Source organism: Budorcas taxicolor, chromosome 2 (genome assembly GCF_023091745.1).
Source record: "Budorcas taxicolor isolate Tak-1 chromosome 2, Takin1.1, whole genome shotgun sequence".
Taxonomy (NCBI): domain Eukaryota; kingdom Metazoa; phylum Chordata; class Mammalia; order Artiodactyla; family Bovidae; genus Budorcas; species Budorcas taxicolor.
Genome location: NC_068911.1, coordinates 24,741,979 through 24,760,816, shown reverse-complemented (window position 1 = coordinate 24,760,816; position 18,838 = coordinate 24,741,979). Strand labels below are relative to the sequence as shown.

Below are 18,838 nucleotides of genomic sequence, written 5' to 3'. Positions count from 1 at the left end.
GCATCAGAGTTTTTTCCAGTGAGCCAACTCTTCGCATGAGGTGGACAAAGTACTGGAGCTTCAGCTTTAGCATCATTCCTTCCAAAGAACACCCAGCACTGATCTCCTTTAGAATGGATTGCTTGGATCTCCTTGCAGGCCAAGGGACTCTCAAGAGTCTTCTCCAACACCACAGTTCAAAAGCATCAATCCTTCGGCGCTCAGCCTTCTTCACAGTCCAACTCTCACATCCATACATGACCACAGGAAAATCCATAGCCTTGACTAGACGGACCTTAGTCGGCAAAGTAATGTCTCTGCTTTTGAATATGTATCTAGGTTGGTCATAACTCTCCTCTAAGGAGTAAGCGTCTTTTAATTTCATGGCTGCAGTCACCATCTGCAGTGATTTTGGAGCCCAAAAAAATAAAGTCTGACACTGTTTCCACTGTTCCCCCATCTATTTCCCATGAAGTGATGGGACTGAATGCCATGATCTTAGTTTTCTGAATGTTGAGCTTTAAGCCAACTTTTTGACTCTCCTCTTTCACTTTCATCAAGAGGCCTTTTAGCTCCTCTTCACTTTCTGCCATAAGGGTGGTGTCATCTGCATATCTGAGGTTATGGATATTTCTCCCAGCAATCTTGATTCCAGCTTGTGTTTTTTCCAGTCCAGCGTTTCTCATAATGTACTCTGCATATAAGTTAAATAAACAGGGTGACAATATACACCCTTGACATACTCCTTTTCCCTATTTGAAACCAGTCTGTTGTTCCATGTCCAGTTCTAACTGTTGCTTCCTGACCTGCATATAGGTTTCTCAAGAGGCTGGTCAGGTGGTCTGGTACACCCATCTCTTTCAGAATTTTCCATAGTTTCTTGTGATCCACACAGTCAAAGGCTGTGGCATAGTCAATGAAACAGAAATAGATGTTTTTCTGGAACTCCCTTGCTTTTTCAATGATCCAGCAGATGTTGGCAATTTGATCTCTGGTTCCTCTGCCTTTTCTAAAACCAGCTTGAACATCTGGAAGTTCACGGTTCAAGTATTTTTGCTTTAAGACAAGCTTAATACTTCAAATTCTGGCCTAGAAAGAGAAAGGTTACAAGTGTCACTCTGCATGAGACCCTCAGTTGTGCTCAGGCAATTCATGATGCTCGAAAAAAAGAGAACCAGCCAAGGTCTATGCAGCCAAAGTTCAATTTGCAGGCAAGGCCACTTTTTAGACTATCCACTTAGGTGTCTTTCGTTAGTAAACATTTCTTAAGTGGTTACCACTGGCCAAAAGCTGTACTCAGTACTGGAGTTAAAATGGAAATGAGACCCAGTTAGCTGTTCAGTCATGGGAGCTGGAGTCACACCTGAATAGGCACCTGCTGGTGATGGACAGGGAGGCCTGGAGTGCTGCGATTCATGGGGTCGCAAAGAGTCGGACATGACTGAGTGACTAAACTGAACTGAACTTGAGATAGGATGTGTGGATAGAACAACTCTCCTTTCCCCTGCTTGCTTATACCTTAACATACCTATAAACATACGCAAACATTCAGGTACACAACACTCCTCTGCACACATACCTACCTCTACCTACGTATAGACATACTCATGCTCCATCCACACCCGCATGCGCTTACACATGTTTTTCCTCTATGTTGTCAGAAAATGGACAGACCTGCAAGCCTCTGACATAATATGGCCTATATCAGACACAGCTTGGATAGTGAATATTTTGGGCTCACTTCTGGAACCCTGGACGTCAGGAGCATGCACATTTATCCATCTCTTGCCAAAGTTTGATCCAGTGATCATTCTAAAGGTAAGAGAAGATCCAGTTTGCACCAGATGGTCAGAGTGAACCCATCTTGAAGTTTCTTTCAATTCATCTAATTTTTACTAATCTTGGCCATGCAGATAGAAGGTGTTCAGTAAGCAAGATGGAAATGGTTCCTGCCCTCATGCAATTCATGGTCTGGGAAAGGAGACAGACACATACACAATTAAAAGGACTATATTCAGGAGACAAGCATCATGGGTCATTCCTTCACTTAACACATATTTAATGGGCCCTTGCTCTGGTATGAAGTGTCAGATAGATGACAGTGAACTGAGTGTAAAACAGAGGGATGGACTACTAGAGATGATGCCGTCATTGTGCATGTCTGTGTATGTGTGTGCCTATAGTGTAGCCATTTTAAGCGTGTAGCTTGGAAATGATTTACCTGTGTTAGACATTTTATTAATCATTCATGTTGCTTTACAGAATTCCATAGAATGGGTGGCTTAAACAACAATTATTTCCTCATTATCCTGGGAATCTGAGATCAAGGTGCTGGTATAGTTGGGTTCTTGGTAAGAACTTACTTCTAGGCTGCCTTCTCACTATATCCTCATATGATAAAGAGAGTGAGCCCTGGTATTTCTTCTTTTTCTTATAAGGACAATAATCTCACAATGAGGGACCCACCCTCATGACTGCATCTAAACCTAATTGTCTTTTGAAGGACTTACTCCTAAGTACCAACATATCAGGGGTTAGGGCTTCAACATATGGATTGTGTGGGGACACAACACTCAGCCCATAACAGATAGCCATGTAATCACCATCAGATCAAGATATAAAATGTTACCTGCATTGCAGAAAGAGGCCATACCCCTCATGTCATTGTTCACACTCCATAGATTATTCATTGTTAACCTCTATCACCATAGATTTACTTTGCTTCTTCTGGAACTTCATGTAATCTTTTGTGCCTGGCTTCTTTCACTCAATATATTTTCTGTGAATATTGTCCATATTACTGCACATATTAGAAGTTTGTATAGTGTTCCCTTCTGTGGATCTATCACAGTTTCTCTTACCACCCTATTGTTGGTGGACATTAGGGTCATTTTCAGTCTGGGATTATTATCTATGAGGAATTTTGAAGAATAAATAAGAGTTCTTCCTGTGGAACTTGAAGGGGTAACCATTGAATAAAATCTACAAACTGCATGATCCTGGAGCAACAAAGCAATGGAAATAGGCTCATTTTGCTTGCAAAGGCACAACCTATTTGGACTTCATTTGTGACAGAGTGGGCAATTAACACTCTGGGGCCTCCAGATCTCTGTAGCAGTTAATGACTCAGATTTCTGTTTGGCTGGCAGCAGAGATACCAGGAGCAAACTGAGGCATAGATGACATCTTCAAAGGTCAAGAGACCAGGCAAGTTCTGCAGTCTCTCAAGAGATTCTCTTTATATGATTCGGTCATTTTCTGTTTTAAAGAAATTCTTATTCTGTCTCCTTCCACAAAAAGATTTGAAGTAGCTTTTGTAAAGAGCAATAAATAGAAAAAAGTATGGAACAAATGTAAAATTATAAAGCCTATTAGGAAAATATAGGCTGAACATGTGGGGTGAATGAGTGGGAAGACTAAGGAAAGGAAGCGAATAAGTAGGTAATTGCAAATAAATGGGTAAAGCAAATAAGTAGATAATTGCATGTTGAGCTTCCTGTAAGGCAAGGCAATAAGGGAAGTGAGATAATTTTCATCTCTTATACCAATACGTCAAAAGCACCCAGAGGAGGAGGAGGAAAACCTTTTTCTGCACCCTGGAAGCTCCGGAGTCTTGCACTCCAGCAGGGCAGAGGAAATGCCAGCTCTCTCCAGGCCCTGGACAGAAAATAGTCAAGAATAAAAGCGAAGGTTAACCATTCAATATCACAGTAATCCAAGTCTATGCCCAGACCAGTAATGCTGAAGAAGCTGAAGTTGAATGGCTCTCTGAAGACCTACAAGATCTTCTAGAATTAACACCCCAAAAAAGTTGTCCTTCTAATTATAGGGGGCTGGAATGCAAAAGTACGAAATGAAGAGATACCTGGAGTAATGGGAATATTTGGCCTTGGAGTACAGAATGAAGCAGGGCAAAGTTTAATAGAGTTCTGCCAAGAGAATGCACTGGTCATAACAAACACCCTCTTCCAACAACACAAGATAAGACTCTACACATGGACATCACCAGATGATCGGCACTGAAATCAGATTGATTATATTGTTTGCAGCCAAAGATGGAGAAGCTCTATACAGTCAGCAAAAACAAGACCGGGAGATGACTATGGCACAGATCATGAACTCCTTATTGCCATATTCAGACTTAAATTGAAGAAAGTATGGAAAACTACTAGACCATTCAGGTATGACCTAAATCAAATTCCTTATGATTATATAGTGGAACTGAGAAATAGATTGAAGAGACTAGATCTGATAGACAGAGTTCCTGATGAACTATGGACAGAGGTTCATGACATTGTATAGGAGACAGGGATTAAGACCATCCCCAAAATGGCTGTCTGAGGAGGCCTTACAAATAGCTGTGAAAAGAAGCCAAAAGCAAAGGAGAAAAGGAAAAATATACCAATTTGAATGCAGAGATCCAAAGAATATCAAAAAGAGATAAGAAAGCCTTCCTCATTGATCAGTGCAAAGGTATAGAGGAAAACAATAGAATGGGAAAGACTAGACATCTTTTCAAGAAAATTAGAGATACCAAAGGAACATTTCATGCAAGAGAGGCTCAATAAAGGACACAAATAGTATGGACCTAACAGAAGCAGAAAGTATTATAAGAGGTGGCAAGAATACACAGAAGAACTGTACAAAAATTATGTTCATGACCCAGATAACCATGATGGTGTGATCACTCTTCTAGAGCCAGATATCCTGGAATGTGAAGTCAAGTGGGCCTTAGGAAGCATCACTATGAACAAAGCTAGTGGAGGTGATGGAATTCCAGTAGAGCCATTTCAAATCCTAAAAGATGGTGCTGTGAAAGTGCTGCACTCAATATGCCAGCAAATTTGGGAAACTCAGCAATGGCCACAGGACTGGAAAAGGTCAGTTTTCATTCCAATCCTTAAGAAAAGCAATGCCAAAGAATGCTCAATTACACTCATCTCATACGCTAGTAAAGTAATGCTCAAAATTCTCCAAGCCAGACTTCAGTAATACATGAACCATGAACTTCCAGATGTTCAGGCTGGTTTTAGAAAAAGCAGAGGAACCAGAGATCAAATTGCCAACATCCGCTGGATCACTGAAAAAACAAGAGTGTTCCAGAAAAACATCTATTTCTGCGTTATTGACTATGCCAAAGCCTTTGACTGTGTGGATCACAATAAACTGTGGAAAATTCTGAAAAAGATGGGGATACCAGACCACCTGACTTGCCTCCTGAGAAATCTGTTTACAGGTCAGGAAGCAACAGTTCGAACTGGACATGGAACAACAGACTGGTTCCAAATAGGAAAAGAAGTACATCAGTGCTGTATATTGTCACCCTGCTTATTCAGCTTATATGCAGAGCACCTCATGAGAAATGCTGGGCTGGATAAAGCACAAGCTGGAATCAAGATTGCTGGGAGAAATATCAGTAACCTCAGATATGCAGATGACACCACCCTTATGGAAGAAAATGAAGAACTAAAGAGCCTCTTGATGAAAGTGAAAGAAGAGAGTCAAAAAGTTGGCTTAAAGCTTAACTTTCAGAAAATGAAGATCATGGCATCCAGTCCCATCACTTCATGGGAAATAGATGGGGAAACAGTGGAAACAGTGGCAGGGTTTATTTTGGGGGGCTCCAAAATAACTGCAGATATTGACTGCAGCCATGAAATTAAAAGATGCTTACTCCTTGGAAGAAATGTTATGACCAATCTAGATAGCATATTAAAAAGTAGAGATATTACTTTGCCAAGAAAGATCCATCTAGTCAAAGCTATGGTTTTTCAGTAGTCATGTATGGATGTGAGAGTTGGACTATAAAGAAAGCTGAGTGCCAAAGAATTGATGCCTTTGAACTGTGGTGTTGGAGAAGACTCTTGAGAGTCCCTTGAACTGCAAGGGGATCTAACCAGTCCATCCTAAAGGAAGTCAATCCTGAATGTTCATTGGAAGGACTGATGTTGAAGCTGAAATTCCAATATTTTGGCCACTTATTGCAAAGAACCGACTCATTTGAGAAGAGCCTGATGCTGGGAACTGTGAAGGCAGGATGAGAAGGGGATGACAGAGGGTAAGATGGTGATGGCATCACAAACTCAATGGACATGAGTTTGAGTGGGCTCCAGGAGTTGGTGATGGACAGGAGGAGGCGTAGGGTGCTGCATGGGGTCACAAAGAGCTGGACATGACTGAGCGACTGACTGCAAGTCACTGTGATTAAGATGGTCAGCAGGCTTTGAGCGAGATGCCTTCAAGAACAGTGTGGATGCCAACTAATGGATAATTAGGGAGCATCTCTGAGTAAAAACTCTACACCTTAAAACATACTAACTCTGAGAGTTTGTGTAGGCAACAAACTAGGCAACCAAGAGAGGAACAGGGAAGGAAAGAGAACCGTGATTTATGAAGGCGGTGATAGACTAGAGAGTTGTTTAAGAAAATGGCTATTTTAGCAGAACTTGTAGACTCATAGTTAGAGGGATTTGTTATGAGAAAGTAGATGAGGTAAACTGTACAAATGTACTCTTGTGATTACCCTTGGATGAAAAAGAAACATTTAGTTAAAATTGGTGAATAATTTTAGCATTTGCAAGTTGAGTCCTATTTTCCTTATAAAATATTTTTTTATTCTGAAAAAAAAAAAAAAAAGCACCCAGAGGAAATAATTACATGGTGTGTTAACATTAGCAATTTTTTTAGATGTTTTGTCTAACCCATTCTTTGTAATAAATTCTGTACAAAGCAAAGCATGGAATGAAGGTGGTATTATTGTTGTTTTTCAGTCTCTCAGTTGTGTCTAACTCTTTTTCAATCCCATGAATTGTACCCTGCCAGGGTCCTCTGTCCATGGGATTTCCCAGGCAAGAATACTGGAGTGGATTGCCACTTCCTTCTTCAGGGTATCTGCTAGACCCAGGGACCAAACCTCTGTCTCCTACATTGGCAGGTAGATTTTTTACCATTGAGCCACCAGGGAAATCCATGAAGGTGGTATTTCTAAAAAGTATAGGCTGCAAATGGTAGTGCTGCTATTTGCTGATTGTGTGACTTCAGGCAAGTTGCTCAACCCTCTGTTGTTGAAGGTTGATAATACAAACTCCATCAGGTTATAGTGGGAATTAAATGAGAGAGCACAGGGCCTAGCAAGTATTCAGTAGTACCTTATTTTTCATAGCACTTCTGTAAAGTCTATAGATGCTTTTAACTTTAAAAAGCACTTTCTACCTGAATTATGTCCCAAAAAATATTTTGGGGAAAATAAGGCTGGGATTCAGTTCAGTTCAGTCATTCAGTTGTGTCCAACTCTTTGCGACCCCGTGGACTGCAGCATGCCAGGTTTCCCTGTCCATGACCAACTCCCACAGATTACTCAAACTCATGTCCATTGAGTCAGTGATGCCATCCAACCATCTCATCCTCTGTCGTCCCCTTCTCCTCCTGCCTTCAATCTTTCCCAGCATTAGGGTCTTTCCAAATGAGTCAGCTCTTTGCATCAGGTGGCCAAAGTATTGGAGTTTCAGCTTCAGCATCAGTCCTTCCAATGAACACTCAGGACTGATTTCCTTAAGGATTGACTGGTTAGATCTCCTTGCTGTCCAAGGGACTCTCAAGAGTGTTCTCCAACACCACAGTTCAAAAGAATCAATTCTTCCACGCTCAGCTTTCTTCATAGTTCAACTCTCACATCCATACATGACTACTGGAGAAAGCATAGCCTTGACTAGATGGACCTTTGTTGGGAAAGTAATGTCTCTGCTTTTGAATACGCAGTCTAGGTTGGTCATAGCTTTCCTTCCAAGGAGAAAGCATCTTTTAATTTTATGGCTGCAGTCACCATCTGCAGTGATTTTGGAACCCCCCAAAATAAAATCTGCCACTGTTTCTACAGTTTCTCCACCTATTTGCTATGAAGTGATGACACTGGATGCCATGGTCTTTGTTTTCTGAAAGTTGAGCTTTAAGCCAACTTTTTGACTCTCCTCTTTCACTTTCATCAAGAGGCTCTTTAGTTCCTCTTCACTTTCTGCCATAAGGGTGGTGTCATCTGCTTATCTGAGGTTGTTGATATGTCTCCCGGCAATCTTTATTCCAGCTTGTGCTTCATCCAGTCCAGCCTTTCTCATGATGTACTCTGCATAGAAGTTAAATAAACAGGGTGACAATATACAGCCTTGACGTACTCCTTTTCCCTATTTGGAACCAGTCTGTTGTTCCATGTCCAGTTCTAACTGTTGCTTCCTGACCTGCATACAGATTTCTCAAGAGGCAGGTCAGGTGGTCTGGTATTCCTATCTCTTTCAGAATTTTCCACAGTTTCTTGTGATCCACACAGTGAAAGGCTTTGGCATAGTCAATAAAGCAGAAGTAGATGTTTTTTCTGGAATTCTCTTGCTTTTTCGATGATCCAGCAGATGTTGGCAATTTGATCTCTGGTTCCTCTGCCTTTTCTAAAACCAGCTTGAGCTGGTTGGAAGTTCACGGTTCACGTATTGTTGAAGCCTGGCTTGAAGAATTTTGAGCATTACTTTGCTACTGTGTGAGATGAGTACAATTGTGCTGTAGCTTGAGCATTCTTTGGCATTGCCTTTCTTTGGGATTGGAATGAAAACTGACCTTTTCCAGTCCTGTGGCCACTGCTGAGTTTTCCAAATTTGCTGGCATTTTGAGTGTAGCACTTTCACAGCATCATCTTTCAGGACTTGAAAGAGCTCAATTGGAATTCCATCACCTCCACCAGCTTTGTTCATAGTGATGCTTCCTAAGGCCCACTTGAGTTCACATTCCAAGATGTTCGGCTTTAGGTGAGTGATCACACCATTGTGATTATCTGGGCCATGAAGATCTTTTTTCTACTTTTCTTCTGTGTATTTTTGCCACCTCTTCGTAATATCTTTTGCTTCTGTTAGGTCCATACTATTTCTGTCCTTTATTCAGCCCATCTTTGCATGAAATTTTCCCTTGGTATCTCTAATTTTCTTGAAGAGATCTCTAGTCTTTCCAATTCTATTGTTTTCCACTATTTCTTTGCACTGATCACTGAGGAAGGCTTTCTTATCTCTCCTTGCTATTCTTTGGAACTCTGCATTCAGATGCTTATATCTTTCCTTTTCTCCTTTGCTTTTCACTTCTCTTCTTTTCACAACTATTTGTAAGGCCTCCTCAGACAGCCATTTTACTTTTTTGCATTTCTTTTCCATGGGGATGGTGTTGATCCCTGTCTCCTGTACAATGTCACAAACCTCTGTCCATAGATCATCAGGCACTCTGTCTATCAGATTTAGTCCCTTAAATCTATTTCTCACTTCCACTGTATAATCATAAGGGATTTGATTTAGGTCATACCTGAATGAACTAGTGGTTTTCCAAACTTTCTTCATTTTAAGTTTGAATTTGGCAATAAGAAGTTCATGATCTGAGCCATAGTCAGCTCCTGGTCTTGTTTTCGCTAACTGTATAGAGCTTCTCCCTCCTTGGCTGCAAAGAATGTAATCAGTCTGATTTTGGTGTTGACCATCTGGTGATGTCCATGTTAGAGTCTTCTCTTGTGTTGTTGGAAAAGGGTGTTTGCTATGACCAGTGATTCTCTTGGCAGCACTCTATTAGCCTTTTCCTTGCTTCATTCTGTACTCCAAGGCCAAATTTGCCTGTTACTCCAGGTGTCTCTTGACTTCCTACTTTTGCGTTCCAGTCCCCTATGGTGAAAAGGACATCTTTTGGGGGTGTTAATTCTAGAAGGTCTTGTAGGTCTTCATAGAACTATTCAACTTCAGCTTCTTCAGCATTACTGGTCGGGGCATAGACTTGGATTACCATGATATTGAAAGGGTTGCCTTGGAAATGAACAGAGATCATTAACCTATTGTAAAACTAGTCTAAGGAGTTTCAAAACTTAACCTCCACCAGTTAAGACCACATGGTTGGTTTGTAATAGCAGCTAATCCTCCTTTGGTGACTGGAGGTTTATATAATTCTAGAGGTGAGTTCATAGGGACAAGCCAGTCAATTGCCAGGAAGAAGCAGCCTGATTTGACCAAAAAACAAAAAAAACTGTGCTCGACTTTTTTCTGTAATAAAAAAGTGCAATCATTTATCTGTCATTTTTGGTTTGAGCGTTCATGAAAATCAGGTTCATTTGGCCTGAAGTAGATGCATTAAAGAAGCTAAGCTTTAAGTCTACAGCTTCATAGACCATACCCATAACCACTGTGCTACTGATTAAGTTCAACTCTCTTCTTCCAGGTTCTGTCCAGCTATCCAATTAACTACATGATAGGTGCACCCATTGTTTATCGGATGTTGCTACTACAGGACCTTTCCAGGTGATGGGGATTTTGGGGTTAAGAGCCTCTGGTCTATTGGCCACACCTTGCCTCTGTGACATACACGTATGTGTATTTATGTGACCCTCTGAGCATGCATAGCCCCCAGTAAGTCAACCTCATTGTCAAAGCACCTAGAATCCAGCTCTAGGCTTAAGCAAAGTCTGGTTCAAGGGAGGCTCAGGAGAACACTGATCTCTCTTCTTTTCCTCAGTTACAAGTTCCCACATCTAAAGTGTTGCTTCAGTGGCGGGGAGACCCTCCTTCCAGACACTCTGGAAAAATGGAAGATCCAAACAGGACTGGACATCCTAGAATTCTATGGCCAGACAGAAACGGTAGGAAACTTGCTCTAGGAAACCATGGGCTGGTGAAACTTATGAGTTTCAACGGCTCTTTGATAATAAAGATATGAGCCACCATTTATCATATATTTATTCAATAAATATAAATATTTATTAAGCACCTACTATGGGGGAGATATTGGCAATTCAGCAGAAATAAAACAGACAAAGTTCCTGCTCTCATGGAAATTACATTCTAGCGGTCATGGGGGAGAAAGATATAAACAGATAAATGACATGCCAGATGGTGAAAAGTTCTACAGAGACAGGTGAAGCAGGTAAGGTGAAGAGAGGTGGGATAATGGCCTAGTGTTTCAGGTGGTGTCATCAGGAGAGTCCTCTATAGCGGGGGAATGTTTTGGCAGAGACTTGAGTTTATTACATGTGTCAAGCAAATGTCAAGCTGCTCAGACTGAAGTAAGAGATGGAGAAGAGAACCCACTAAGACCCCCGCCCCCATCTCATCTGCTGAGATATCTTCTTGGAACTTTTGGGGTCCCTTGAGCTCAATGTGGACTCATGTTGCTCCATACTATGCCACTTATCAAAACAACCTGGGGAATACTTCCCCCAACTCTTTTCCCCAGTGTTCTTACTTTGACTCTCAGTACTTATTGCCTCCTCTATACTCTTGACCCTCCTCTATACTCTTCTATCCATATCCTTTTATGGTTAATGGGTCCCCTGAACCATTAGAGCTCCTGAGAGGGCTCATGGCAGGACCGTGATATGGAAGAACATTACAAGTGTGGGTGAGGACAATGGAGTTACAGCTGGGCTTCTAGCAATTCACAGGAGACCATGTCTGGGGACGCTCCTTTGGACACCAAGATCTCCATAGGAGAATATTCATCTCAGGATTCAAGCAGAGCTCTCCTTATGGAAGAGAATTTAATCCCACACTGTATTAAAGGATTTTGGTATCCATAGTCCCTTATTAAAGTGTGACCCGGTTCCTCTTCCCTGTGGCAAGGTCAATCAGAAGCTTTTCAAATACTTTAGTGAAACCTCTAGGATGGAGGTTCCAGGAAAAGGGAACAAGCCAGAGAAAAGGGAGAGAGGGAGCTACCAAACATGAACCAACTACAGGACTGTGTCAGGACCTGCTCTGCTGAATCTTTTTTACCAATCTGTCTACTACTTTCCACAGGGACTCACTTGCAGAGTTTCCAAGACAATGAAAATCAAACCTGGCTACCTGGGAACTGCAATTCCCCATTATGATGTGCAGGTTTGTTAGGGGTATTAAGGAGGGAGGGTACATATATGTATATATTTTTTCAGCAATTTACTTATTACATTGTCCAAAAATAATAAACTATAAAAATATTAAAATAATATTTAAAAAGGAGGGTGGGAGGAGGGAGGAAGGGAGGATAGGGAGAAAGGAAGTTATTCATACTCTAATCATCCAGGAAAAACCACTTTGAATAGCTGGAAAATTAGTTAGCTAGTTAGTTAGTTATATAAATATACACATTTACAAAAATAGGGGTGAATTTTGACATACAATTTTGTGACTTTATTTTATCATTAAGTAATCTTGGGTGGCCATCTTTTCAGGTAAATTAATACCTATCTACAGCATAATTTTTAATTACCACATAGCAATAGATAGTATGGTTCCACCACTCTTAATGCCTTTTGTTAGTTAATAGATGATTTCTAAAATTTTCGCTAGTAAAATCAACACTACAATGAATATGCCATAGCTAAAATTTTGCTTCTATCCTTTATTATTCTTTGGGCTAAATTCTAAGATATAGAACTTATCTATATGTGTCTATGTTATATATATATATATATATATATATATATATATATGCATATGTGTTTAAAGTATAACAATTTACATTCTAGTCAGTGTTATGTGTAATTACCTGATCCCTGATATCTATGATAATCATTTATGAAGACTGCTTTTTAGCATATTAATTAATTCTCACATAATTTGGTGAAATAAGCTATTATTATCTCTGTTTCACAGATGAAGACACTGAGACATAGAACTTAGGTAACACAAAGTCAACTAATAAAGTATCAGAGTCATAATTTGAACTTTAATCTATCTGATGTCCAAGTCTGTGAGCCTCAAAAATAATATATAAGAAGTAAAGAAGTATAGTGCCATTATACTTCATGAACTCCTAAAACTACAAGTATCTTCCCAAGATCATCTGGTCCAGTCTCACTAAGGGGTTGTACCTAAACTGTTTCAGGCAAATGGATTAAAGATTTGGGCTTAAAGTTCTTGGCTTCTCTTGGTTTCCAACTCTTTTCAGTCACCACTAGAGTAAGATGATCTATTTGATCAGCTCTTTCATGTTGCCATTCAAGTTGTCTATTGTTATGCAAACCATTCTTCCAATCTACTTCTTCCTCCAGGTAATAGATGAGAAGGGCAATGTCCTGCCACCTGGCACAGAAGGAGATGTGGGCATCAGAGTCAAACCCATCAGACCTATAGGCATCTTTTCTGGCTATGTGGTGAGGAAAGCTTGCTCATCCCCCTCTGTCTCCTAGTGCAAATAGTGGGTTCTGAGAGGCATGAGGGGAGTTCCCACCTCCCGAGAAGCATTGGTAAGAAATAGGGACAAAGGGACAAAAGACAAAAAGTGTCTAGGAAGGAGCACTTTGCCTAGCAAAAAGCCTAGTTATTCACTCCTGCTTTTCTTAGCCTATCGTTAAGATTCCAGCTGATGAATTGTCTTTCTCACAGTAACCCTTTTCCACTTCCGAGAGCTGTTTTATGATAGAAAGTTTATTGCCCCTGAATTATATAGAGCAGCATTCTTCCAAGGGCAGTACTGCCCCCTCTCTCAAGTACCATGCCCCTGCTCTATGCCAATGATCTCCTCTAGAGCCATGCAAGGTGCTTTACACTAAGACTTCACCATAAATTAGAAGCATTCCTATCTTCAGATCTTGAAATATTAAAAATAGGTGACCCTCAGATCCAACTGCCCCACTCTATGGGTGAAAATGGTGAAGTCAGAGTTTACAAGACTCATTCAAGTCCACCACAGTGAACAATGGGCAGGGACTTCTGACACCAAGATGATTAAATAATAAAGTAAATAATCCAAAAGTTACAGTTGCTGTGATTTATTGCAAGCTTACCACATGGCAAGCACTCTCCTAAAGAAGTTTATATACTTTAAACTTGTTTAATCCTTTCAATTACCCCTTGAAGTCCTTGGGCCCAAATTACTTGAGTTTAAAATACTGCCTTACTAATTGCTGTGTGATCTGGGACAAGTTACTGATCTCTCACACCTCAGTTTCCTCAGATTCCTCTTGTTTTTTCAGATCTTTAATACCCTAACTTCCAAATGAAGGAGTTAAGCTATGAATTCCCTATGCCACCTTTTAACCCAGAGATCAAACATCTACTCTAAAGCTCACACCCCTACCCTTGAACAAAATATAGAGATATTCTGACAAGGGGCAAACCTCAATTGTTCTCTCTGCTCATAAACAGGTACTTCAATTGAACAGAGGGGTTCAGCCATTACAGAAATATGCACATTGACCCAAGTCCGGGCAGCTTGTTGGTGTATCTCTAGAACTTTCATATCTAACAATCTGGACCCAAGAAAAATGTCTAATAAATCTTGACGCCCTTGAATGGTGTCATGGGGTGGAGCAGGGGTTAAGCTGACCACTAAAGGAAAGGTTGAATCCATTGGGGGAAAGGCCCTAGAGCATGGGCAAATGGATTCATTAATATTAGCCATCAAACTGGACCCCAGAGGAGTAAGTGAGAGACTCTGGGTGGAATAAATAAAAGGAGAAGTGCCAATTCCACCTGTTCAGGGAAGTCCTACCATGTGTAGTAATTCAAGTTGTAAAATGAACAATCTGCACTCTGGTGATGGCAGGCCTAGGGCAGAGGATTTAGGCTTTGCAGGTATAATGACTGTCTTTCTGTGGTCACCAGGACAATATTGAGAAGACAGAAGCCAACATCAGAGGGGATTTTTGGGTCCTGGGAGACCGGGCAATCAAGGATCAAGATGGATATTTCCGATTCATGGGAAGAACAGATGATATCATTAACTCCAGTGGGTAAGCTTGGTTTCAGGGCAGGAAAAGGGTAATCCAGTTCTATATTCTGTCTGATTCTAGACTTCTGAGCTGAGCTAGAGGTTGAGTGTCCAGTCTTCTCTGAAAGATAGGTTTTTCTACAGGTACCGGATTGGGCCCTCAGAAGTGGAGAACGCACTGATGGAGCACCCTGCTGTGGTTGAGACAGCTGTAGTAAGCAGCCCGGATCCCATTCGAGGAGAGGTGATGGGGGAACTGCGGCCTGGGGGTGGGGGGTGGGGTTGGTGTACAGATGGTAGTTAAGAGTATGAATTCTGGAGCTAGACAGTCTGGGCCTAAACCTTAGCCCTGCTGCTTTCTAGCTGTGTGTCCCTGGACAAGTTATTTAGCCTTTCTGTCTGAGTTTAACCATATGCAAGATGCAAAGCTGTTGTGAGGATTAAATGTGTTAATATTTGTAAAGTGCTTGAAACAAAGTCTGACCTGTAGTAAGTACTATACAAAGTCTATCCTTTGGGACTGCAGATATTCTATCCTGTTTGGCATTTGAATCAGAATCTATTCCCTGACTAGAACAGAGGAGGAATTTAAGCCAAGATAGAGCCTTTGAGGCATGCGGTTTTTAGTGAGAGGAAGAGAGGAAGAAAGGCCCCTATAATGCCAAGGTTAATGAAATAAGCCCAGATGAAATCTAGAAGAGCTTGTGTATGTGAAGGAAAATTTAAGGTGGAAAGACATGGGTTGATGTCCAGGGTGAAAACTGATAATATCATACACCTGGCAGGTGTGGGAAATATCATAGGCTCAAAACCCTGGGTGCCAAGCACTGAGCTAAGCACTGTATATGATTTCTTTTTATTTCCCATGAATTAAATATGGAAGTTGGATCTCTATTTTATAGGTTGGCAAACTAGCTTGGAGAGGTTAAACAAATCTTTTAGGTTTAATGTTCCCAGCCTTTATTTTCCTCTCTTCTAACTAACTTTTTCCCATCACACTCTATTGTCCCTGGGATATGAGGTAATCCTGGTCTCAATCTACAGTCCTACATGCTCATCAATAAACAACTTGAGAGAGAGTTGGAATATTGGCCATGATTGTCCCCAGGTCCTACTTTTCCCTTGCCCCAGATATCTGGAGGTGCAAATGAGGGGATATAAAGGTGGTGGCTGTGGTGGAAGTCTTGACATTGATTATCCCAGGGGATAACGATGCACTCTGATCATTCTCTGGGCCTTCATCCTTGCTGTAGGTAGTGAAGGCATTTGTGGTTTTGGCCCCACACTTTCTGTCCCATGACCCAGACGAGCTCACCAAGGAGCTGCAACAGCATGTGAAGTCAGTGACAGCCCCATACAAGTACCCAAGGAAGGTAAGGCCTCTGGATTCCCATGTCCTTCCCCCTTTATGTAGGGATGGAGATATGGTTTTCCTCTTGTAGTTCTCTTTTTCAGGGTGAGGACCAAGCCTTTACTCTAAAGCTCTGCCTGATTATGACCAAGAAAATCCAAAAAGACAGTCCAGTAATTGCCTAGATGCCTGAAAATTGGCCTTTAATTCACTCTGAATTGAAACTCAGATTCTGCCATGGGAACAAGTTCTAGCCAATATCTGGTTCATATCCCTACACTTGGCATTGAGGTCTTGCTATATTTTTCAAGATTCTCTCATTTGCAAGTGACAGAAATTCAATCTGAAGTGTATTGCTCACACAGTTGTAAAGTCCAAGATTGGGGAAGCTTTGTTGTGGCTGATAACAATCATTAAGATGGTATGGTCAGGGATGTCTTTTTTCATTCCTTAACTCTTCTTTGTTCTGTATTGGCTTCATTTCTTGAATTGTGCTCCCTGTGAGATAGTCCCCAGGAGCCCCAAACAGTTTTAGCAGCTTAGATAATCTCAGTAGAAAAAAAGCATCTTTTCCCTCAAAGGCACTAGCAAAAGTCTTCAAGTTCATTCTCACTGGACCAATTCAGGTTATGTGCCCATTATTAAACCAATCTTTATAACCAGAGGAATGGGCACTCTGATTTGCCAGTTCTGAGTCATGTAATCAGCCCTGAGCAAGTACAAGAAGGATGGGAGAGAGGGCTGCCCTACACCCCTGATATGGACTCGGTGGGCTCACCACAATAAAAAGAACTGCTCTTACCAGAAAAGGTAAAGAACATAGAATACATTCTCCCTGTTTTCAGCTATTTTTACACTGGGGCAAGAAACTAAGGCATGGAGATTGAGGTAGAAATGGGTATCCCAGGTTCTGGAGCTGGGTACAAGATAGAAGCTTGCTGAAGGGAATGAAAAAAGCATTTATGTGTCTGGGGTAGACACAAACACACAAAGACACTATACTTTTTAAGTGGTAAGACTTACACATCTCAGATTCTTAGGTAACCCAGATTTTCACTGATGCTTTGTCAACACAGGCTAATTATCATGTGTGGGTTTTCTGAGAGGCAAACTCTGGGAAGGAACTTAACATGCTAAGGTTTATTAGGGAGTGCTTTGGGATCAACACAAGGGGAAGGAAACAGAAGGGAAGAGAGAGGTGTTTGCTGTTGTTCATTCGCTCAGTCATGTCCACTCTTTATGATCCCATGGACTGCAGCACACCAGGCTTCCCTGTTCTTCACCATCTCCCAGAGTTTGCTCAAACTCATGTCCATCGAGTCGGTGATGCCATCCCAACCATCTCATCCTCTGATATCCCCTTCTCCTCTTGCCTTCAATCTTTCCCAGAATCAGGGTCTTTTCCAATGAATCCAATGAGTCTTCACATCAGGTGGGCAAAGTATTGGAACTTCAGCTTCAGCATCAGTCCTTCCAATGAATATTCAGTATTTATTTCCTTTAGGATTGACTGGTTTGATCTCCTTGCTGTCCAAGGGACTCTCAAGAGTCTTCTCTAGCCCCACAGTTCAAAAGCCTCAATTTTTCATCACTCAGCCTTCTTTATGGTCCAACTCTCACATCCATACATGACTACTGGAATAATCATAGCTTTGACTGTATGGACCTTTGTTGGCAAAGTGATGTCTCTGCTTTTTAAGACACTGGTTAAGTTTGTTATAGCTTTTCTTCCAAGGAGCAAGTGTTTTTTAATTTCATGGCTGCAGTCCCCATCTGCAGTGATTTTGGAGCCCAAATTAATAAAGTCACTGTTTCCATTTTTCCTCCATCTATTTGCCCTGAAGTGATGGGACCAGAATGTTGTGTTTTGAATGTTGAGTTTTAAGCCAGCTTTTTCACTCTCCTCTTCCACCTTCATCAATAGACTCTTGGTTCCTCTTTGCTTTCTGCCATTATGGTGGTGTCATCTGCATATCTGAGATTATTGATATTTCTCCTGGCAATCTTGATTCCAGCTTGAGCTTCATCCAGCTCAGCATTTCGCATGATGTACTTTGCATATAAGTGAAATAAGCAGGGTGACAATACACAGCCTTGTCATACTCCTTTCCCAGTTTTGAACTGGTCCATTCTTCCATGTTCAGTTCTAACTGTTGCTTCTTGACCCACATTCAGGTTTCTCAGGAGGCAGGTAAGGTGGTCTGGTATTCCTGTCTCTTTAAGAATTTTCCAGTGTGTTGTGATCCACACAGTCAAAGTCTTTAGTGTAGTTAATGAAGCAGAAGTAGATGTTTTTCCGGATTTCTCTTGCTTTCTCTATGATACAACAGATGTTGCCAATTTGACCTCTGATTCCTCTGCCTTTTCTAAACCTAACTTATATGTCTGGAACTTCTCAGTTCATGTACTGCTGAAGCTTAGCTTGAAGGCTTTTGAGCATTACCTTCCTGGCATGAGAAATAAGAGCAATCATGTGATAGTTTGACCATTTCTTGGCATTGCCCTTCTTTGGGACTGGAATGAAAACTAATCTTTTCCAGTCCTGTGGCTACTGCTGAGTTGTTGATTTGCTGGAATATTGAATGCAGCCTTTTCACAGCATCATCTTTTAAGATTTGAAATAGCTCAGCTGGAATTCCATCACCTTGACTAGCTTTGTTCATACTAATGCTTCCTAAGGCCCACTTGACTTCACACTCCAGGATTTCTGGCTCTAGGTGAGTGATCACACCATCATGGTTATCTGGGTCATGAAGACCTTTTTTGTATAGTTCTTTTGTGTATTCTTGCCCTTTTCTTAATATCTTCTGC

At 41.2% G+C, this 18,838-nt stretch overlaps 1 protein-coding gene across 1 annotated transcript in view; it reads left to right on the top strand.

The window, feature by feature from the left end:
- The window catches only part of LOC128069277 (acyl-coenzyme A synthetase ACSM2B, mitochondrial-like), a 52,987-nt gene that overhangs the window by 9,803 nt on the left and 24,346 nt on the right, over positions 1 to 18,838 (top strand). The window contains exons 5-12 of the mRNA XM_052662582.1: positions 1,641 to 1,797; positions 10,207 to 10,286; positions 10,501 to 10,624; positions 11,781 to 11,861; positions 13,016 to 13,117; positions 14,571 to 14,698; positions 14,821 to 14,920; positions 15,930 to 16,049. Of these exons, the coding sequence (XP_052518542.1) occupies positions 1,641 to 1,797; positions 10,207 to 10,286; positions 10,501 to 10,624; positions 11,781 to 11,861; positions 13,016 to 13,117; positions 14,571 to 14,698; positions 14,821 to 14,920; positions 15,930 to 16,049 (892 nt within the window). The remainder of the gene's footprint in view (positions 1 to 1,640; positions 1,798 to 10,206; positions 10,287 to 10,500; positions 10,625 to 11,780; positions 11,862 to 13,015; positions 13,118 to 14,570; positions 14,699 to 14,820; positions 14,921 to 15,929; positions 16,050 to 18,838) is intronic.